At 39.8% G+C, this 22,991-nt stretch overlaps 5 protein-coding genes across 8 annotated transcripts; 2 read left to right on the top strand and 3 right to left on the bottom strand.

Annotated features, from left to right (window-relative positions):
• The first annotated feature begins 9,602 nt into the window (after positions 1-9,602).
• Positions 9,603-11,355, top strand: LOC108096462 (putative polypeptide N-acetylgalactosaminyltransferase 12). The gene is made up of 2 exons (XM_017198073.2): positions 9,603-10,694; positions 10,750-11,355. The coding sequence occupies exons 1-2, from the start codon at positions 9,603-9,605 to the stop codon at positions 11,353-11,355; spliced, it is 1,698 nt and encodes a 565-aa protein (XP_017053562.1).
• Positions 11,356-11,357: 2 nt separating this feature from the next.
• On the bottom strand, positions 11,358-13,709 carry LOC108096463 (putative polypeptide N-acetylgalactosaminyltransferase 11). Its single transcript, XM_017198074.1, has 3 exons — positions 13,417-13,709; positions 12,589-13,354; positions 11,358-12,346 (listed from the first exon to the last, which is right to left on the bottom strand). Exons 1-3 carry the CDS (start codon positions 13,707-13,709, stop codon positions 11,735-11,737), a joined length of 1,671 nt encoding a protein of 556 aa, XP_017053563.1. The 3' UTR covers positions 11,358-11,734.
• A 458-nt stretch (positions 13,710-14,167) lies between these two features.
• Positions 14,168-16,815, top strand: LOC108096456 (polypeptide N-acetylgalactosaminyltransferase 8). The gene is made up of 3 exons (XM_017198063.1): positions 14,168-14,582; positions 15,099-15,876; positions 16,052-16,815. Exons 1-3 carry the CDS (start codon positions 14,236-14,238, stop codon positions 16,688-16,690), a joined length of 1,764 nt encoding a protein of 587 aa, XP_017053552.1. The 5' UTR covers positions 14,168-14,235; the 3' UTR covers positions 16,691-16,815.
• Positions 16,816-16,910: 95 nt separating this feature from the next.
• On the bottom strand, positions 16,911-18,149 carry LOC108096457 (glycoprotein-N-acetylgalactosamine 3-beta-galactosyltransferase 1). 2 transcript variants are annotated; one of them, XM_017198064.2, is made up of 4 exons: positions 17,734-18,149; positions 17,588-17,684; positions 17,148-17,444; positions 16,911-17,087 (listed from the first exon to the last, which is right to left on the bottom strand). In XM_017198064.2, exons 1-4 carry the CDS (start codon positions 18,147-18,149, stop codon positions 16,944-16,946), a joined length of 954 nt encoding a protein of 317 aa, XP_017053553.1. In that variant the 3' UTR covers positions 16,911-16,943. The 2 variants fall into 2 exon arrangements, with proteins under 2 accessions (XP_017053553.1, XP_017053554.1); XM_017198065.2 differs by having other exon boundaries at positions 17,588-17,673; positions 17,734-17,786.
• A 1,128-nt stretch (positions 18,150-19,277) lies between these two features.
• On the bottom strand, positions 19,278-22,506 carry LOC108096201 (glycoprotein-N-acetylgalactosamine 3-beta-galactosyltransferase 1). Of its 3 annotated transcripts, none has more exons than XM_017197587.2 (4): positions 22,109-22,506; positions 19,853-19,958; positions 19,506-19,790; positions 19,278-19,447 (listed from the first exon to the last, which is right to left on the bottom strand). In XM_017197587.2, the coding sequence occupies exons 1-4, from the start codon at positions 22,504-22,506 to the stop codon at positions 19,310-19,312; spliced, it is 927 nt and encodes a 308-aa protein (XP_017053076.2). In that variant the 3' UTR covers positions 19,278-19,309. The 3 variants fall into 3 exon arrangements, with proteins under 3 accessions (XP_017053076.2, XP_017053075.1, XP_043064067.1); XM_017197586.1 differs by lacking the exon at positions 22,109-22,506 and adding an exon at positions 20,760-20,890; XM_043208132.1 differs by lacking the exon at positions 22,109-22,506 and adding an exon at positions 20,760-20,890 and having other exon boundaries at positions 19,853-19,975.
• Positions 22,507-22,991: the final 485 nt, after the last annotated feature.

Here is a 22,991-nt window from a genome sequence, read left to right on the forward strand (position 1 = left end):
AGATCATTGATCAATGATCGTGCCTCCTGCTGCCGTCTGGCGGCTACCTGCGCCACTCAGGGCCACTTAGTGATTTTGGCCGTTGTTTGTTGACCGGGCCAAGCAGCTGCCACTTTTTTCGGGGCCCGGACGACTCCAGAAAATTGATGACGACAGGTTGCCGGACCAAAAGAGAGGCAAGTCGCGATCGCATCGGGCTGATCCCTCGAAACAGGGATTCCAAGAGTCTGGATCGTCTGCTGATCTGACGTTAATCGACTAAATTGTAGCAGCTGAACTGTCAGTTTAGTTAAGTGGGCTGTGCCTCAAGTGCCTCAACTCTCCTGGATACTTTGCGTTTGATGTATTGCTGGCCAAAATATCGATGACGAGTTGGCGATAAAGTCCCCGCCGAGACTAGATATATATTATATATTTTCCAGGCGAGTCTGCTCTCATTAAGTCCTTGATTAATGTTAGTTGTGCTCTCGTTTAGGGCTTTATTGTCGCGCCTTTCGGCCAGCGGGTTTTTATTGCCTTCAATTCGCAGTATCTACTATACAATGTCGCCGTCTTCATCGTCGCCCTTAACTTTATCATCAGATTTTCGCTCGTTTCGGTTTCTTGTTCCTCGCCTCGCGTAATTAGTCTCGTTTGTTGTCATAAATTTTCGGTGAATTTTGTTGAAAAGTCGCATTTAATTGCACTGATTTACAGTTCTGGGTTTTTGCAGCTTGGTTGTCGGGGTTTTTGGTCTGGTTTTCGGTTAGGTGTTTTACCACTTGGCTCACATAATTACGTGCAAAATTAATGACGTTTATGGGTTATGTGCAGCACTTTAAACAGCCGAAGACAAATATTTCAGCTTTAGTTTGGGCCGTTTTGGGTCTGGTTTCCAGCCTTTCAAGCAGATCGTTAGCAAAATTTAGTGAATTCAGCAGGTGCAATTTGATAATTTCGTTTGAGAAGGACGTTGTTTGGCCGAGATCCTGCGGTTAGAATCCGTAATGATGCTGAGAATGAAGAGCAGCAAGGTGCAACTTGGATTGATGGATGCGGTGTCCTCTTGACCGTAAATTATACTTGGGTTGTGGTCCATACTTTGGATTGGAAAGGTTTGGCTTTGGTGGCCTTATTTATGGGAATTAACTGGGAAACATAATTAAATTTATTGCTGATTTCATAAGCGTAGAATATTATAATAAATATTATCTTCCCAATTAGCGTTGCCTATATACTCAAAATACTCTTCCCTCACTTGCTCTTTAAGAGTAAGATGTAAAATGATTCTGCAATTAATCTCTTGTACTCAAGAATTATTAATTTATTAAATTTTCTACTGTTTATCTCATTATTTCCCTAAAAATTAATTTGTATGTTGTCCCACTGTTTCCTCAACTTAAAATGCCATTAAGTTTTCACTATTTTGAACACTCATCCAATATAGCTGATGACTTTCTTTATCAAAGATATAAAACAAAGAAAAAAAGCGGAAGTTTATTACTTTCGGAAGCATTCAAAGTAAAAATTCGACTTATCATGAGGCATACCCCACCTCAGTCTGGAGAATAATTGAAACTCATCAGGCTTTATTTGGTTGTCGGAAGGTGGCGGCTTAGCCATCATTAATGCCCTTATCACGTACTTCATCGCGACAGAAGCGACACCCCATGGCAAACCCCCCTCAATTACAAATCCAATCCGAACGAATCCATCGAACGATTGCGGGGAACACCTTACCCCAAGGATTTGTCTTAAAATTGCCACCCTTAATTACTTGTAAGCTTCCCCCATCCAGGGTCATCCATCCCCCAAAAAAAGTTCTGCCTCTTTGACTTTGCAATTGCGAAGTGCAGCGACTCCCACTTTCGCCCCCTTGTGCGATGGACACCCCAGTGGGCTGACCATTGATTAAATTGATGATGTTTGATGACTCCTGAAGTCGATTTTATCGTACATTTCGCCCGTTAACAATATCGGTGGGGACCCCATATGGCGAACCACCCCCCGCTCATTACACTGCATTCGACATGCATCGAGAAGGCTTCAAGTCAGATTTCGGACTACCGTATGGGGCTTACTACTTACACGTACACTCAGAGAAATTGAAGATAGATGAACCGATTAGAGGGTTGTCTTAAAATAATGGTTACAAAAATCTATTTCCATTAATTTTTCTAAAATCAATTATTTTCTAAATTATATATTTTAATTTGGTGAAGGTAGATTTTTTTAACCCTGTTCTTATCAGAATTTTCAGGATTCTTTTAAATTCAATAACGATTCCAAACTGACACACCTCTAAAAGTTCTTGACTGCGTCAAAATTAAATTTTTTTTTAAAATTGTTATACTTTAAATAGTCAATGCAATTAAACAAAATTTATTCATTTCTTTTGAACATATGTTTGTGGCTCCTTACTCATTTTGTCGATGTTGACAAAACATTGCTATTTATTTTAGGACTTAAAAAATTATTTCACATTTAACTGAACATGTTTTAAAATTAGTAGGTTTAATTAAATTATAAAATTTGTTGTTTTCACAAATTTGTTTAAAAAATGTTTAGGGATAGCACAAAAAGGTTCTTTAAAACACAAGATTAATCCTGCATCTGTACATGGGCTAGGAGTTAATGGTGTGCCAAATAAGCTTTCTGACTCTCAAAAAATTTATATTTGAGTGTGAGGATGTGCAGGGAATTTCATTTAGTAGTGAAGGAAAGGAAGTGGGAGCTGAGAGGCTCCGGTCGTCTTCTCATATTAGTTAGGATGACTAGACTAGGTCAGCCGTCTAAGGCGGCATTCTTTTGAGCCTGAACTCCCTGCTGACCTTAATTAATCTTCGGAACTGAGCCGGCCCAAGCTGAACTGAACTGAACTGAACCCGGCACCTACATCCGAGTGGAATGTAACTGGCAACCGGCAACTTGGCAAAGGTAACGTGCAACGGGCAACGTGCAACTTGCAACGCGGCACTGAAGCCAATGTTGATTAATGTAGCCGCGTGACTGGGCGTTATTTTCCTATTTTTCCACCGCTGTTGTTGTTCGGGAAATGAGTTGCACGAGGCGTGCTATCAACTAATTGCGCTGCATTGTTGGGATGTGAAAGATATCCGAAGGTGAGTATCTGGAGAAAAGTGGAAATTCCAATGCAATTGCCACAGAGGAGAACTTCCGCCTGGCAGCCACTGAAAGGCGAATTTCAATGCAAATATATCTCTGCTCTCAGTTCCATCGCTCTGAGGGGTCCATCGCTGACTTTGACTCGGACTCCGAGTTCGGATTGTGACAAAAGCCCCGGGGGTGCAATATATTCTACAGACTGTAATGAAAGTGTGAATAAAGTGCTCCGCACCCCCTGCGTCTCCTACTGCTCCTCCTGCAATTGAGATCTCCTTTCTGCCGGCACACAAAAACGGATGTAGAAAGTTCAAATAGAATTTAACCCCAAGCGCATATTTATACCATGTTCCCCCATCTACGCGCCGCTTTCACACTTTCAACGTAAAACAAATACGAAATGAGACAAGTGTGTGCGGGTGGGTTAAGTGTGTGGTGTGGTGCAACCCCACTCCTCCCCCTTTTCACCACATTAAACCCTTCTTTGGCATGGCATACTGAAAATGACCCAAGGTAAGAGGAGATTTCCTCAGTGGCTTTGCATGCAGGTAAAAAGCGGATTCAGCTTGCCAAGTTTCATATTTTTTTTTTGCGTGTGTGTCTGGTGAAGGTTGTTAGCCCGGGGCCAGATGCGAAAGTTCAGCTGGATGATATGTCAATGATATATCAGGAAGTTGGGGAAAGTTGGGCCTTAGCTGCAGTTTATTTCCGCCTGAAGTGAACGGTGACCGCTGGCCAAAGTGTTTTTTAAGCAAGTTGTGAGAGGTTCAAACTGATAATAAAAATTATAAAATACTGACAGGAAAAGTAAGTTGGAAAGTATTATCAGAAGAACATATTTTATTATCATAATTATGGTTAGTTCATTTATAAATAAAGTAAATTTAACATTTAATTACAATTTTTTTTACTTTCCGTTTAAAATAGGTAATAATGCTGCAAGTGCTTAAAATTTCACCACTTTTAAACCTAATTTGATTGCTACAAAACAATTTGCCATATCTAGTGTTAGGTTTCGCCCCTTCATGTTAATTAATTTTCCTGTCTAACTTTTCAATTCCCAAACGCGGCTGTCCACATCCTAGTCACTTTGAGTCCCCCTTCCTCCTCGAATGACAGATCACCGAAACCACTTGAGCCATATAGAGCCTGTCAGCTGAACTCAACCAGAACCCGGTTCAACTCAAGCCCAAAACCGTAACACAAACCCAAAGAAACTATAACAATAAAGACCGGAAATTAAAGTGTGAAAGCGGCAGGCAGGAAGTTGCCTTGATTGCAAGTTTTAGAGGGGAGGGGGCGAATAAGTTTATGTTGCTCGAAGCTCGTATCTCTCAACTCGCATCTCGCATCTCGAAACTGACAAATAGAAAAGTTTACAAATGCATTTCAAATGCTGACACAGACAGGGGTTCGTTTTAGCTGGAGTTACGAGTAGTTAGAGTTGGCCGCCGCCGCTCCTGATTGAATGTTAAACATTTAATTTAAACTTGTCCACAGGCAGTCGTCCAACCCAGGGAAACCAACCCACCGAGCAAACCAGAGCCGAAGTGAGATACGGATTTGAGACGTAATTTATGCACGCACATCAATTCAAATGCATCTAATTTGGTAAACAGACCGAGGAGATGAAGGAGCAGATTCGAAGGAGACGGATTTGCATAGAGAAAAATACTTTTTAGCTGCGCCTTCACAAGAAAACTTAAAAATACTTATCTTGCATATTGCACTAATTGTTATAAAAGAAATATCTGATAAAAGTAGCTCATTAATTAAATTTATTGCATATATTTTAACAAAATAGTAATCAAATAAAGAAACTATGCAGCAATAAATTATACTTTTCTCTTGATCTTGTTATAAGATCAACGAATGCTATCCACCATTTCATAAACCAGTTCTCTTTAATAAAATTGAACAATTCCTAATAAGTGTGTAATTGCTGTCAAATTTTTCGCAGTGTGAAGACAAAGTTTCAGTCACACCTGCCTGCCACTCGACAGACAATCGGCTTAAAATAGTTTTCATTTGCTTTCGGCGGCGAGTGCAACATGTGGCATTGGCACCGCCACTAAGTAGCCCCAGTCTGCATGATCAGCATCTGTTTAGGGACTTGCCCCCTCCAGAGTCCCTTTGCCCAGGGACCACATCCATTTCGGCAGTTTCAGTAGTTCGTCTCGCCTCGCTGGCATTCTGTACATGCAGCTCATTTAGTTGACATTTATTAACGTCACATAGCGCGCAATGTTTGACAATTAATTAGGCACTCTCAGATGCAGAAAGACGGGTCCTAAGCTGCAGCCTCAGATGCATTCACAAATATGCAGATACGGATACGCCTAAGCAGATACGGATACAAATGCCGGGAGCAGATACACAACTTGAACTTGAATTTCAATTTATTTCTAGGTCTATTTGGATCCAAAATTAGATCTGATTTAATTTATAAGTGTTATTTTTTCACTTCAGATGTGGTTGTTTTTTTCTCCCAATCATTGTTTTTAAATGTTTTGAATGTTTTTAAAAATAGCTCGTAGTGTTTGTGAACTTGAACTTAAATAAGTATGAATATATTAAAATAGGTGTCATTAAAATTATTGGATTGAGACTCTTTTAAGTTAATTGTGTGATTATTATGCTTAATACTCTTATATCTTATTTCTTAATTTCCCCTTAATTCCAACCGCAAGCAGCATGAAGTTCTCGTTATTGCAATAAGCCTTAGGGCGAATAATTTTAATCTGCTAATTCAACAATCATTCAATTTTAAACCCCCTTAAGATACGGCTCTTGAGTTCCTCCCTTTTTGGTTCTGCTCGCAAGGAATGCAAACGAACTGCCCGAATCACAGAAATTTTCAAAGTAAACACACAGAAATTTTTTCCTCAGAGCAACTGAAGCGGAGTGAGAAAAAGCGAACTTTTATTTATAAAACACTCGAAACGAGAAAAAATGTCCAAACTGTTTTTCGGGTATATTGACGCAAGGATTTCCCAGGCCGTCAAAGATGGGGGATTGGGGCCAACAAAAAACTCTGAAAAGCAATGCAATGTGAAGAGATCAAACAGTCGGCTGAAAGTCCTACGCTTGGGCGAAAGTTTGTTTTGCTTTTTTTTTATTTTTTCCTTTTTGGCAAATGTCACATGAAAAATGCGTTTGCTGTTTGCCAAAAATGCCAGCACTTTGCATGGCTCACCCTCGGTCTCGGAAAATCAGTTGGAAAAGCTCTACCCCCAGGACATCCTATTCTTCAGTTGAGCCAAAGGACGGTGGTGTTGGTCGTCTTGCACGAAATTTCCATTTAATGTGTTTGCCCAAAGTATTAAAAGGCAAACGACGATTGAGTATCGGAAAGTAGTAAAGCAAAGTTGCGAGCGAAACTCTGGGGTGTCCATGAACATAACGCTGGAGTTGCACTCTTCACTTAGGCAGAGAAAAAAATATATTTAATAATATTTTGATATAAAGATTTTTAATGGTTATCTTAAATTTAATTGTATAAAATCTAACACATCAAATATTTGTAGTAAGATATTATTTACTTTTTTAATTTTGAAAAGAATAGCTTAAAAAAGTCATATCTTGGAGGTAAAATATTTCAAGTAAAGGGACTCAATCCGCCGTGAAAATCCACCCAATAGTTGGAGAACTTATGTTGTATTTTTCTCTCTGCACAGGCAAACTCCCCGACTGACTGCTGAGTGATTGCCATGATAAGTGGCCCATTATGATGCCAGTTTGCACAGCGAGATTGCTCTGCGCTCCATTGGAGTTCTCCATAGCCCTGGCATCGACCATCGGACCATCGACCATCGAGCATCGCCATTGCTATCGCCCTCCTCCGATTTGGTTTTAATGCATATCAGAGTGGGCAAACTTCTGGCCGAAAAGTGCGTCATTGTCCGTTCGCTTTTTCGTTGTCTTCACCAAAGTCCCGCTCCTTCATCCTGCGACTCCTGCCGCCGTTCCTCCTGCAACGTCTGTTGACAAAAGACATTTAATTTTCCCGCAGCCTTGCGTCGCCTGTCGCCTTTTGGCTCCTTCTCCTCCTGGAGGACGAGTGCGTCGAGGACGAGTATCTGTATCTGGAGCTGTGCAATAAAGTTAGCCGTCGTCGTGGTTTCTTTTCAGCCGTTTTTCGAATGGCCCTCGTCGCGTCTCTCCTTTGCTCTATTTTTGGTCTCCGCCGGCTAGCGAAAACTTTGATAAGTGAAATTTATTGTGGGTGCTTTGTGTGTCCACTATGATGGCTACACAGGCAGAAAAGGGTGTGGCTTATGGAAAAGTTTTAATGAGCTTTGTTGCAGGGGCCCCTTATCTTTTATGGTTTGCAAATTTTATACCATTTCTTTCGATAGTCTAAAGTTTTTTCATCATAACTGAAATATTCGCAATAACCAGCTTTTCCGCATGACACCTTTGAATGAATGTTACACAATGAAACTAAGAATAGCATAGGGTCCTTTCCAACTAACAAATATTAAATACAATGTATTTATACTTATACTATTGAAGCAAAAATATAGTTCTGATTTTTGTCTGTGTAAAACCTCTGGAGACAGAAGAATGTCCAACTGATGGCGCTCTTAATGTTTTACGGCATTCAGTTGATGTTTATTATTTGGCGCATAAATCAGCAGAGCCATAACTACAATGGGATCCTCGGACGATCCGTTTGGCGATCCTATGCAATCATTGCCACTACCAGCATTCCTCAACCCATGAAACCAACCTTCTGTATAGTAATTTAAATAGCCTCGGGCTGTCGGCATCAACCCCCATTGCAAACTCATTAATTTACGTAAAATCCACTTAACTTCTTTCCCGTACGCAATAAATTCCACAACTTTGCGCCTCATCAAACGAAATGAATGCTGAAATTTACCACGCGACAAAGTCAGACAATAGAATAGATAGAAATCTACATGGAGTAGACGCCACGTCGCCGTTAAATTTCGGAACATGTGGTGTTATGATGAGGATTGGGACCTTCGAGCCACCGAAATCACCACCCAACCGGCAGCCACCCACCCTGAAAAAGCCACCCCAAATCCTCGGACCTTCGCAGTTTTGAAAACCGAAAAAGGGTGCATTGATATGCGTAAGCGAAGCGATTTCTCCAGCCTCTTCTCTTTGTGGGGGAATTCCCCCGGAAGAAGAATTACGTGCCGGCAGACCAGAAACTCATGCCAATGCATTGCCATCATTTCAGGCAATTGTCAAACAAAACGCTGGTGGGTGGTGGTGGGTGGATAAATTAGATTTTACTTGCGCACAATTGCATAAAGCCCCAGACCCAAAAAAAGCCCGACAATGTAATCCTCCGAGGACTCGTCGTAAATATTCATTGCATACGGCCGGGCGTTTGAGCTTAAAGTTCTATCACTCACCTCCGGCCCCCCAAAAGTAACTGCCTTTTTTTTCAAGGTCTTTGCCAAATTTTGGGGCGGCAGAAAATTCATTTACACCACCCACCCAATGTCCTTGGCGTGCGCTCCCCCTGGAGTCCTGGTATTCTGGAGTCCTGGGATTCTTGGATCCTGGGGGTTGGCCTCATCCGGCAAGGGTGTCGAACTATAAATTGTACCTTTTGTTGCAGTTTTTGCTTGAATATCTTCAAGAATTGCGAGAAGGGCGATCCCAAGGCAGGCAACCCTCGGTGTTGGGTGTCTTTAATAAATGTTTGGATGTTTCGTTGCGAGATTAAGTGGATTCCGTTTATGGCATGAGTAATGATGGATGCATAATGCGCACGTATGTGGCAGGTGTGGTGGAGTGGGAAGTCTCTAGTGGCTGCGGTTCAGTTGAATCAATGGGGGAGAGCCATTCAATTCTAGCATGGAAATATTTTATGTTATGTTTGCAACAAGACATATTATTTTATTAAAGATTACTCACATCTAGTTTCCCTTATTAAAAATATATGCTGCTATTTTTATTGCCTTACAATCACAAATACAAGAAAAAAGATTACAAAACTATAAAAGTAAAAAGTCTACTAATTATTCTAAGAGGCCTAAAAATGGTCGGGAATCTTCCTGACTCTCTTCTTTATATTCAATTAACGGGAGTTTTTTTTCAGATAATATGAGTGAAAGAGGTTTTCTATAAAACCACTGATGATTTTGAGTGAGTTATTTTTTATATCCTTTTTTTTATTGAATTTTTTGTTAATTAAAAATTGGTTTCAGATTCATGAGACGTGGTGTTATTGAATCCTACAAAGAAAGACTAAGTTCTGAGCACATCGAAAAAATTGACAAATGGACAAAGAATTTTTTGGATGACTACGGAGTTACGGAATCTGATATTTTTGGTTATCTCTAATTTAATAGATTAGGTTATAATTTAAATACATGTTTTCTTTTCTAAAAACTATTTTTTAAGTGATCTTTTTGTATCAGAGAGTTACTTTACTTGTATTGCACATTTTACGCTTTAACAACACCGTGAAATGCTTTACAAGTATTTTAAACCTAGCAATCAGTTGCTTCGCGGATATGAACGTTCCAGCGTCTTTAAAAAACTACTGCTGGTTCAATTATGGGGTTTTACCCCTGTGGATTTTGGTGACAATGATATTTCTGCACAGGGAACTGCGGCATTTTGACGGCCTCTTCGGAGCTCTAACTTATCCCGGAATTGGTGAAAACGGATCTGGCTCCTATTTAGATGCACCCTATTTAGATATCGATGAGTATGAGGAAGGTTGGATTCGGTATTCATACAACTCTTGGCTGGCGGCAAGAATTCCAGTGCGGCGTTCATTGCCAGACTATCGGGATCCCCTCTGCCTGAATATCACCTACGATGAGGACTTTATCAATATGAATCCAGCCAGCATTATTTTGATCTTTCGAAACGAGCAACTTGTAGTCCTGCTGAGAACTTTGCACAGCTTGGTGAGCAGGACTCCAAAACATCTCATTTCTGAGCTCATTCTAGTGGACGATCATAGTGATGCTGGCTTTTGGAAAGAAAAAATTTCGGTTTTACTTTTTGACACCTACGTGCGCAAGTATATTTACCCAAAGGCGCGGATATACCACTTTGAGAATCATATGGGGCTAATCAGAGCTCGGGCTTGGGCCGCCAGTCAAACCATGCCGGTTAATCTAGTATTTGTGGACGCGCAAGTTGAGTTTACCGAAGGCTGGTTGCCACCATTACTGAATACTATTTCGGAAGAAATACAGACCCTGGCCACTCCCATTTTGGACGAGATCAATGAGGATAACTTTGGTTATCTTCGGTCGAATGAAACTCGTGGGATCTACGACTGGAGCTTGAGACGCCTGGAAGTTCCCCTCTCAGAGGAAAAAAGATTAATGCTTCCCAAACCTTATGAAGTGGCTGCCGTAAGGACTTCCGTGTTTGCTATTCCATCTGTGTATTTCCAAGAACTCTCGTATTTCGACGAAGAGCTCAGTGGTTTTGGCGGTGCTGAGCTCGAACTTAGTTTCAAAGTCTGGCGAAATGCTGGTCGCATAGTTCAAGTTCCTTGCTCCAGAGTTGGCCACTTGCAGCCCAAAAATCATCATTATCTTACGCGATTTGGTGATCCACACGAAATGGGGAAAGAAGTTTCCAAAGTGAGTAAAAAAATAAATAAAAATAATATAATGCCCTTTAAAATAATCATTGCAGAACCTCAAACGAATTGTGGAAGTCTGGATAGATGATCCTGTTCTGAAATCAACAATATATCGATACCTACCACTTCTCAAAAACGTTTATGAGGGTGATCTCAGTGTACCGCGGTCAAAATACGACAAATACGACTCTGAATCTTTTCAGTGGTTTATAACCGAAGTCATGCCAGAACTAAGACAAATTACACCCAGAAATCGCCTTGATTTTGCTTTTGGTCATATAAAACTCGAAGGTTATCCAGATAGCTGTCTGACAGTCAATGCAGAAAGGAAGCATCTAACTCTCGAGCCATGCATCGCCAACAATACTCATCAAAACTGGACATTGACCCATCTTAACGATCTCCGAACGGCCGATAATTTTTGCCTAGAAGTGCATTCCCATGTGGCCGTGAGATATAACTATTGCCACAATCTTGGAGGACGGCAGAGTTGGAACTATAATTCGTATACCAAACAACTGGTCAGCAATTCCTTGTGTCTCGAATCAGGTGGTCGACTTTATTTTTATGTGGGAATTTGCAACACATCACAGAGAAGACAGAGATGGTTTTTTGACAACCTCAATTTAGATCTCTTGGCATCAGTGAAAACAAATTAGCGTAGATTTTTATTAACGTCATTTTAATTATTTGGCGTAGATCATTACTAAATTCATTTTAGTTATTAAGTGTAAAAAGCTAGCAATGCTGGGTGAAACTATACAAACGCTACCTCATGATACCTGAACACTTCCATAAGTTCTTTTTCTTATATCTGGGAAATCAGGACCTTAAAATATTGATTTATTCATTTTACTTAGTTTTAGTGAATACATTTTTATTTCTTATTTACAGTTACGCTTTCTTTGTAACCCTAATTACAATCCAATAATTACAAAAATAAAATTTAATGCTGCTTGCCAAAAAGTATTAAAACGAAATATTTTGAAGTGTGGTAAAGCTTTGTCAGAAAGGATTGAAATAAGATGGCTTGTACCATTACTTTTTTATATTTAAACATATATTCAAAGCCTGATCTAACTTAAAGTCTTTAATTCCCGTATACATCCAACGTTGTTCTACCTTATCGGAGTCACAAGGTCTTAAAATTAGGCCTGTACTCATATTAATTTGCAGACATTTGTTTCCCTGAGTGACAAATGACCTTTGCTGGTAATTATAATGCCAGGGAATATCGGGAATTTTCTTTGTGCATTTCGAAACAATGATATTATTTTTAGGGTCCACACCCAGACACATTGGACCAAGTTTCAGTTGGCAGCGCGACGTCCATGTCCAGTCTTCAAACTTGGAAGAATTGCATCTCCTCATGTTTGGGAATCCTGCTTTGATAGTTAGGCAATAGTCTGGCGCCTGAAAGGATGTTATCTTGCCAACTGCATAGTTAATAGTTTCGGCATTGAGATAATGGTTCCTGTAATGCGGCGCCACTTGACTGCGGTACCAACCGAAGGATTTGCATTTTAGTTTATATCTCCGTTCTCGCTGCTCCTTCAGCGATTCGGTGGAGAGGTTACTCAGCCTTGGGTTATTCAGGTAAAAATTGATTTTGAACTCATCGAACCAGACATCAACAACACGCTTGAAGTTCTGTAATGCAAAATAAATGGAAAAGAAAATTTTAAAATAAAATGTATCGATTTGAATGGGTTATAAATTTCTAAAAATTTGTTTACAGTTTTTTTTCGAAAAAGATTTAACAATTGCATTCTACAGTTTTTATCTGAATCTAAAAAATAAATTAGGTTTGATTTTAAAACCTTGTGTATGGAATTCCTTTTATAAACTTATTTTTCGGTTGAATATTATTACTATAAATATTATTTACTCACCTTTTTAACTTGCAGCTTAAGATTCTTGTTCGGAGCCATTTGAGCCTCAATCTCATCCCGATTGTAGATGATTCCCACTCGAGAACAGGGAACTGTGAGGATGTGACCACCACACTGCCATGTCTTTAAACTTAGTTCCAGAGCATCACCACCATAATCCTTGAGGCCCTCATCCCAACCGCCAAGACGCCAAAACCATTTGCGATGTATTGCGAATACACGTCCATCAAGTTGCGAGGAAGGGAATGGTTTTGGCAGAGTATGTCTGGTAATCTTATCCAAGGGGATCCAAATGCGCTCCAACTGCCAATCAAAGGCCATTTGCTCGGGCTCCTCTAATTTGTGGTAGGCAAAGGAGTCCCCGGATATGGTATCCATTATGGGCTGGGTGACTCTTTTTTTGTCCCACAGAATGGGTTCCAGCAGAGGAGGCAACCAGCCCTTTGTGACCTCCATATGGGAATTGAGAAACACAAGGACATCACCAGTTGCAATTTTTGCTCCCCTCAAACGGGCATGAATGATTCCAATTGGTGACTCAATTTCCAGCTGAGTTACCATTGAAAGCTTTTGCGATATATACCAACTTAAATCCCAATCGGCAACTCCATCATGAACCAGTATTATTTCATTGAGGAGATCAGAAGATGTTTGTGCAATTATACTGTAGATGGTTCTTAGTAGAGTGTGTGGATGCTCCATTTGATGGGCAATAATAATACTAACAGTAATGTTTCCCTCGGAAGTATAGATAATGTTCCGACATCTAAGAAATAAGTGGTATCCATCATTGGGTAATGTTACTTTCAATATTTGAAGCCTACTTACTCTGGAGCCCTATAATCTTTTAGAGTTCGCTGTAGTGGAATTCTTTCAGAGATCCAAGCATTATAGTGATAGATCGAGTACTTTGACTCAATATCTACAATGTCGTTCCTTGTTATTTGCAAGTAGGCTTCTTTTCCATATTGTCCCAGATTATCAATTGCAAAGTATTCAAAATCAACAGTTGCACCAGATAAATTTTCCGTATACAAGAACCATATACAAAGGGAAATTGTACAATGTATTAAAAGGAATATCGTACAGGGGCACGGTGAACCCAAAATTAATCTTTTCATTCTTATCAACATGACGACTGAAACTATAATTCCTAAAAATGCCTCAACTCTTTGTTAATGTGGTTAGGTGAAACAAATCGATTTAATAGGGCGTCTAGGGAAAAATGTACCAGAGTTGAGTTTATTTTTATATTTTGTTTTTGTATAATTAAGTTTTTATAAGACACATCCATAATTTTTTAAAATAATATTTTATAATTTTGAATAGCTTGTTAACCGTAATTTATTTTTATTTTATTTTAATTCTAATTTTTTTTTGCTTCTTTGGCTTATTATTTTTGATTGTACTTAAACCACTAATTCATTTACCACTTGCCCTCACAATTTAAATAAGCCGCCCATGATCGGTTCATTGAGCCACCGAATCGAAAACTTTCTCAGCGTATAAGATGGGATTAGTGCCGTAGAAGACCGCTCTTGCCAAGCTCTCAGCTGACCAGCTTCAGTCTTGGCCAAAACGCTGCGCGGTTTAAGCCGAATCTTATTTTTTTCCGTTCCGGACGGCTGTGTTTGTTTCTGTGATACAATGTGCCTGGAAATTTGGCGGCACAAGAAGAGGGTGTTGCTGCTGCTACTGCTGATGGCCACCGGCAGTATCTTTTACTATCTGTACACCCTGAAATTGGAACGGGAGCGAGATGCAAATGTATCTTCGACGACGTCGCGTTTGGAGCGTGAAGTAAGCGAGTTGCAGGCGGTCTTCGAGTCGAAGGTTATTCCGAATCTGGGGGCCTTGGGTCGCCCGGCGAGGGGAAATTGGACCTCCGAGGAGATGGAGGCCATGGAGAAAAGCCAGCTGGAAACGGGTTACAACGCTTGGCTCTCCAAGCGCATCTCACCTGAGCGCACTCTTTACGACATGCGGCATCGCAGGTGAGTGGATAGAGCGCGAGATTCGGGAGCTTTAAGAGCGAGGTGATCTATAGGAGTATAAGAGTGTAACACAATGATGCCGGGGCTTCAAAGATTATAATAAAACCAATATCAAACAGATATAATTTTATAGAAATATTTTGAATTTATTAAGAACTCTGAAATACTCTTAAATTTAAGAAAAAATACATGTTAATTAAAATGATTAAAATTAAATAAATATTTACAATTTTAAAACAGTTTCCTTTGAAAAATAATTCTTAGAGTAAACTCAACGGTTTTTTTTTTTTAATTTCGTGCTTTAAAAGTTCCCAAAAATAAATATGCTAGAAATAATCTCCTGTCAAATTAGTCAGGTTTTAACAAATATGTGAGCTTAGATTACTATAGTAATTCTATAGTAATTCAATATTCATTCATTTTATAAATAAAAAAAACATAATAGTATTTAAATAATCTTAATTAGCATCTCTGAGTAGATTATAAGACTCTCTGACTTGTGTTATCTTCCGACAGCTGCAAAAAGCTCGAGTACCCGCTGGAAAAGCTTCCGTCGGTGAGCGTGGTGATAACATATCACAATGAGGAACCGAGCGTGCTGCTCCGAACGCTGAGCAGTTTGAGGAGCCGGACTCCGTTCCTGCTGCTCCGGGAGATTATCCTGATGGACGATGGCAGCAGCTCGGTGGACGAGAAGTTCAACAATTTCCTGCAGATCAAGTTCCTCAATATGGTGAAGCACCGCAGGATCACCACCCAAGTGGGTTTGATGCAGGCTCGAGTGGCGGGAGCTCAACTGGCACTGGCCGATGTCCTGGTCTTCCTGGACTCGCACGTGGAGGTCACCCACGGCTGGCTGGAACCACTCATTGCTCCAATTTTGAAGAACAATAGGACCTGCACCACCCCAATTATAGACACCATTGATTACGAGAACTTTGCCTACAGAAGGGGAAAGCCATCGAGGGGATTCTTCAACTGGGAAATGAACTATATACAGTTGCCACTCCTTAAAAAGGAGGCGGTGGCCATGCCGGCTCCCCATCAGAATCCCATCATGAACGGAGGACTCTTCGCCATCGGACGTCAGTGGTTCGCCAAACTTGGTGGCTACGACAAGGGATTGAAGCTCTGGGGAGCCGAGCAGATCGAACTGAGTCTCAAACTTTGGCTGTGCGGAGGAGAGATTCTGGAGGTGCCCTGCTCCAGGGTTGGTCATTTATACAGGGATGGTAATTTTAAAATTCGCTACACCGATAAGGATAAGAATGCTGAAAAGAAACTTATCTCAAGGGTAAGCATTAAATCTTTGTTAATCCAGGAAATATAATAGTAAATACTTCATTTATTTTAACTGTGCTTACAATAATTGTATTTGTTTTTATAGTACCACAGAAGCTGAAATTGCTTTAAAATATCCCTTTCAAAACTAATATTATATTTAACTAAAATAATATATTTTTTTTCAGAACTATCGTCGTGTGGCTGAGGTTTGGTTGGATGAATTTAAGGACAAGGTCTTTGCCAATGCACCACATTTAACAGTGATTCCGGTTGGCAATCTTGCCGAGCAGCGTGAACTCAAGAAACGCCTTCACTGCAAGCCATTCAAGTGGTTCTTGAATAATCTGGCATGGGACTTTCTGAATCTATATCCTGTATTGGACCCGGAAGACTATGCCTCTGGGGTTATTCAAAGCACATCCTCTCCGAAACTCTGCTTGGATCGCTCAGAAAGTCCAAATGGCCGTCCCAAGTTGGCTAATTGTAGCTCAGATCGGGTGTTCCCAAAACCAGAACAGCATTGGATTCTGACCAATCGACGGGAGCTGCGATCCGGATTCATGTGCTTGGAGGTGCGCAACAGTGGTCAGGATGTTTATTTCTATCAGTGTCACGGGCAGAGGGGAAACCAGTACTGGTCCTTTGACTCCAAGTTGCATCTGATTATCTCTGGCCAGGATAAAGGAGCCAGACGCTGTTTGGAGGCACAGGCGGAAACAAATGGATTGACCACCGGAGACTGCGATCCGCAAAAACCAAAGCAACATTGGAAATTCGGGCACCAAAACAACCAAAGATTGCAGCAAATTTGGGACAGGGATTAGCTTGACTGTAAAGTAATCTCAATGAAAATACGAAAATGTTTTCACAAGCCCTCTTGCCATGATATAGAATTTAGTTAAAGTTTTAAGACATGCTTAAATATATTTTAAAGTTAATGTTTCATAAAGTTTCAACATGGTTGTTTCCAGAAGCTACATCACCCACTAAAAATTATGTTATCATTCCTTGAGTTATTTAATAAGCCAAAATCATACCTAATGTTGTCTTTTCCATATATTTAGGTGCTCCAAGTTTTTATCCCATTATCTCATTTCCAGTGTTTAAATGAGATGAAAGTCCAAACATACGAACTTTATATGTAAAGTAGTACAGGTCATAACAGTCTCCATAGGAATGAAGCTTAAAACAAATTGAACTCAATGAAACGGGCACGTTCATCTGCAAAATAATACCAAATGAAATCGGTTCTATAGTTAAATCTCCTTATGAAGAACTCACATCGATCACTGGGTAGTATGAATAGTCCAGGAAATACTTGTGCATATCCAGGGATCTATTTAATACTCCTCCCAAATGGACATCACTTTCGAAGGGCAGGAATCGATGTCCTAGCAACTCATCCCGACTATTGCCAGGAATTACATTCACATTGGTGAGGCATCTGCCCAGTTCCTCGGTGGCCTCATTTCCCCTTTTCTCTGAGCTGCAGATACTTTCGTTGGTCAGGGCTGCTAATGAAAATCTTTTTAGGGCAGCTCGACTGAAGACAATTCCAGAAGCATCGTGCATAAAGATCTATAAATTCAAAATAAATAAATAAAAAAATATATTACATATATATATTATAATTACAGTTGTATTTGTATTTACCCTATACAAAGATATTTTTTTAATTTCTTTATTAAGCTTATTAGGTTTGTTTGTTATAGATTCCTTACCTGACCATTGGGCGACCTCAATTTGCAGCCAAAATAGATAAGCTCATCGGGGCTGTAGGACATCAACATATGTCGAAGGTTCTCCACTATAACAAAACTTCAACAAAATATGGATATCCTTTTATTGTGAAATTCATATTCCTTACTTGTCATCATTGGCATAGATGAACCAGTCGCCCTGATTGAAGTGATTCTTGTAGACGTACCCCAAATGGGCCCTCATCTGTTGCCATTTGTCGTGCAGATGCAAAAATACAGCGGGTTCCAAAAAGTAGTGAACATCGTCGCTGACGAAAAGATAGTGATCGCAGTGCTTGACCCAAGTTCGATGGAGGTGGATTGCCATGTGGTCATGGCGGTACGCAAAGGTGGCGATTATGCAGAAAATCCGAGGGGATGGAGGAGCATGAACCCCCAACTCTTGGGGTTCCGAGTTCCTGTGGAGTTGCATCACCACCACAGTTGATATAAAGCCCAGGAGAAGCACATAAATTCCGCTGCAAAGGGTGAACCTATTCTTTCCGCAAAGGAAGAGGCGCCGTGTATTGAACAGTCGTGGCATTTTGAAACTATTACTCGAATTGGCGGTTCAGGTGGCGGCATTATTGCCGCTGGGTGGTCCGTCGACAATTTAATTATATTGAGTGCTTTTGTCTGTCTGCGTTGCCTTTGGTTTCCCACTGCTCGCCGCATACAAATTGCCTTTTTCAATTAGAATTATTAACCCACCTGACGACGACTCGGGTGGACGCATCGAAGACGTTTCGCCATCGTCTTCCATTGATGATAATGGCTTTCAAGTTGATGCAAAACTTTGCAGTTGCCAGTGGAGTGGCACAGAGAGAGCAGTTTGGAAGTCCGGAAAGGGTTTGGTCAGTTCATAAAATGTTGGGTAAACTACACAAATTTAAAGTGGAGTATCGATTACGGAGATGGCGCATCTGGCACTCTTGTTTCCCCATGTTTTGACACTTTTCATGGAATCCCAGCCCACAGCATTGGATTCGATTGAAACACGTTTGCCCGGATTTGCATAGATACTCGTATCTATTTTCGGCCTGCTCAACAAAACAAATAGCTGTCACATACATATAAACAAAAAATATTATTCAATCGCTGTTGCAAAAAACAAAAGAGCCGAAAATGTTTGTATAGATTTCAATAATCACATGTGAGCAGCTCTATGTTTGGGTTTTCATGTGAAACTGTCAAACAAAAAACAAGGAACCTGCGAAAGGTAAGCGATATTCTGCTTATGTGGGATATTAATGTCTCAGTTTACGTGATCAAGTTACCAGATGAGTTGTGTGGCATCTAACAGGTAAACAAGGGCCCACACATGATTAAGGTTACAGGAAGCAGGGAAAAGTGCAATGTTGCATTCATACGGGGATTTCCTTTCACCGCAGACATGATGCAACAATGACACTTTGCAGTTGGGCGAAAAACGAAGACCGAAAATCGAAGAAAAACGGAAGTAATTTCGCACAGACAAAAGGGCAATGGGAAAATGAGACTCCAGGCCAGACGACAGATTCATTGATGAACACGTCTGTCCTCCCCCTTTTTTCCGTATGTGAAATGAATTATGTGATGGAGTACATGATATGTGGGTTATTGTGGGTTACTTTGGCCTACTAGGAAGTAACTTAGGCCCTCTTCCTTATGTAATTGAAACGTCAGGCACAAATTCAATGACAGCTGCCAGAGGTTAGTCCTTTATTAGGGCCGAAAATCTATTGAGTTTTGCAAGAGAGACCCAAAGATTTTCACTCGATAAACAAAATAATAATAGTCGTACATTTCAAGCGGATATTCCACATGAAAGCAAATGGCTCGGCTGGATATGGGCACAGTATCCTGTCGGAGAAGTAAAAAAATCAATTAAATTTAATTTAATTTAGGTGATTAATATTACCATTGGAACCTTATGATAGGTTAAGTTTCGAAGCCAAGGAATATGATCGTAGCCATCCAAGAATTGGTAATCCATTGTTATGGGCAAGAAAGTCTCGTTCCCCAATTCATCTCGACTTTCGACTATGGTAACATTAACATGGTTCAGACATCCATAAAGGTCCAGTCCTTCATTAGAAGACTTCCGATGATGGCATTCCTTATTATCTATATCCTTCGAGGCCATTGTATATCTTCTCAACGCCTCATGACTCATGACATAACCACTTTTGTGGTGGATAAATGGCTAGAAAGAGTGAAGAAAATATGTAAGTAAAATATTAAAAACTGACTTCTATTCAAACTCACCTTATGCGTTTCAATATTCTCCAGTTCATAGCCAAAATAAATCGCTTGACTGGGCAAATATTTTCTTCTATCAATCATGTACCGGAGATTCTCTACGACGACAAAACTGCAAGTAAGAAAATACTTAAAAATTATACGAAATTTTCCTTTGTGCCAACTAATAATTCTCATTCTTCATTCACGTCGCAGAATCGTGCATATCAATAAAACCCATCTCTGATCGGCTGTGCATACAAAAAACCCAGTGCAAATATGTACGAATGTTGTATGGCCAAATTGGTCGGTGTGGGTATATGGATATTCGAACAAAAAATTTGAATAAGCGTAAAACGAAAGGCAAACAATTGCCATTTAGAAAAACCGTGTCAACAACATGGCAAGATCCGTTTTTGAATGAATCGTGGACACGCAAAGCAAACAAAGTCCAAGTTCAAGCCGCAAATGTGAGATGCAAACAGCGCTGGCTAAAATCGAAAAAAACAAAATGTGGAAGAACATAAACACTTTGATGATTATTTGCCAAACAACCGAACCAAGAAACAAGTAATTGTAGATAATGTCGATGAGCTTAGGTGCTATATACTAAGACGTAGATGTCAAAATCCTGGCTTTGAACTTCATATTGTTCTCGCATCACTTGAAGGTTTGTAATTAAGTGAGTTGATAAATTCAAGTTGAGCTGTCTGCGAGACATATTCTGTCGCCAAGTGGAAGCCGGCCAATAAAACTACCAACTTTAATGACTCTCACTATAGTCATAAACTTTTAATTGCCAGTCAACGACCACACGGACCATCCGCCAAGTCAAGTTATCAAGTCATTTTAGAGGCGATTAAGCAGAGAATAAATATTCCGAACCTAATTCAATTGATTTTGTAATATTTAACGGCTGGTGTTGACAACATACCCAATAAATTCTCAATTATGTATGAAGGCATAAATTAGGAAAACACTATTTCCATTGACACCACTCCGGCACACTTAATTGACCCCTTGCCACGAACTTTTACTCAATACTAAAAAGCCTTGATAATACGATTTAATCAATAACGTTCTCGACTGGAAGCATATAGAAAATTCAGACATTTATATAGCCATTAGCTTGGCGTTCGAGTGGAAACAGAAGTGCATGTTTAATTGAATTGGATTCGCGAAGTGCGCAAAAAATCAAAACAAATTGATAGCGCGATTGGCAAATATATTTAAACTAATGAATGTCAGCGATGTGGAGTGACTGATTGATACGTGTCTATAAATGTCTAATTTGCAGTTCGCATTTCATAAATTGTATTATAAATAAATGACGAATGCATTGGGATAGGGTTGCGATCGAGCATTCTGAATAGAAATTCATTTGTCAAACCATCAACATAATATGAGGCAAACTATGCTAATGGCATTCCGCACCGTGAATGGAAATCCATGGGAAAATTTCCCGCTTTCAACTTCCAACTGAAAATTTGTACCAATTATGAAGGCAAGCCTCCCTGGAGAGCAATCAAGCGACATATACACAGAGGGAACATGGGGAAAACTAAGGGTGGGGGGAAAAACTGCATTGTGTTCCCCTACAAAAGACAGATAAACTGCCGCCCAAAGATACTCGCACTTCCTTGGCACATTTTCCCCCGGCTCCTCGATAAAGGAAACTCTCTGTGGGCCAAAACCACAAAAGGAAGCCGAAGAAAAATCGATCTACAATGGACTGAATAGAACGGAACCGACTGGGAACGGGATGTAGACCTTAACGTAAACGGGAACATCCAAAGAACAACAACGCGAACCCAAACTCAAACTCAAACAAACAGTGCCGCAGGCTGACTGATAACTTTATCAATGAAAGAAGTCAAAATATGTTGAGTGAGGCGGCCACCGAACTCAGAGCTCATAAAAATAAACAACAAGAACGAATGAGAAGGCACCGAAAAAAAAATAACGATGTAGGATTGGCAATCTACAAATTCTAAAATAATCCTGCTATCTGAAAGCACAATAGTTAAAATGTGATATATAATAAGTTAAAGTCAATCATACTCTATCAAATGTATAATTGAAATAAATATTTTTCTGCAAAGGTATTTTATCAATTTATTGCCTTTAGTTTTCAGTGTAGAAAAGAGTGGCAGTTGAATGTTTAGAATATCATAACAATATTTAAGCGATAAAAGCAAATGACAAAGAGCGCTTCTGCAATTTATGGCTTTGTCGAGCAATTCAGAATTAAGTTATGATCTAGTAAATAAAACGGGGTCTTACCTAGATGGCTCTACCCTGAGAAACCAATCGGCTCTGTGGCCATAAAACTCATAGGCGTGTTTAAGCCCTTGTTGAACCAAGGTCCACACATCAGTGGAATTAATCACGGGCACAAAGGGTTCCAGTTCCCCATCGATGTCGCCACTCACGAAAAGCAAAACATTGCAGTGTTTTCCCCAAGTGCGTTTTACATATCTTGCAGTTTTTGGATATTGATAACTATAGGGAATCATGCAGAGTATCCTGATCTCGTCGTATAGGGGATCCGAAACATGTTTTGGGCTACCTTTACGGACAGGTGTTTTTTGAATCGCGGTTGAATTTAAATAGAGAGTGATTAATACAAATAAAATCAAAACCAAGAGCAGGCAATAAAAGACACGTCTAGGCGAGCTCATGACTTCAAACTGAGATATTTTTAATTTCACCGCAGTTCAATGAAAATTCCAAACTTTAGATAAGACATTTATCAGTTAACCCTCGTCATTTATTGGGGGTTCGATGTGCACCCATGCTTGGCAAAAAAGAAACACACGGAAACTATCGTTTTAACCGCCTTTTGTTTATGGTTAAGTGATTTTTTTTGTAGGAGTAGGAAGTTAAATTCTGTCTCAAAATAGTTCCTATAATTAAACATTGATTAGATTTTTTTGCAAAAAAAAAAACAATTATTTTGTGGTCGTTTTAATTTTGTTATAAAAAGTTAAACTGGTGAATGGTCTGTCAATTGAATGTGCACTTTAAATAGTTAATTAAAATATTTATTTAGCCAGGAAAGTGTTAACTCGATTCGATGGGCCAATTAAGTATAATTACACGATTGGTTGGGCGCTGGAAGCAAATTTTTGATAAGATTACCAAGCTTTGATTTCATTTTAGTAAT

The sequence above is a fragment of the Drosophila ficusphila genome, unplaced genomic scaffold, assembly GCF_018152265.1.
Source record: "Drosophila ficusphila isolate 14025-0441.05 unplaced genomic scaffold, ASM1815226v1 contig_106, whole genome shotgun sequence".
Taxonomy (NCBI): Eukaryota; Metazoa; Arthropoda; class Insecta; order Diptera; family Drosophilidae; genus Drosophila; species Drosophila ficusphila.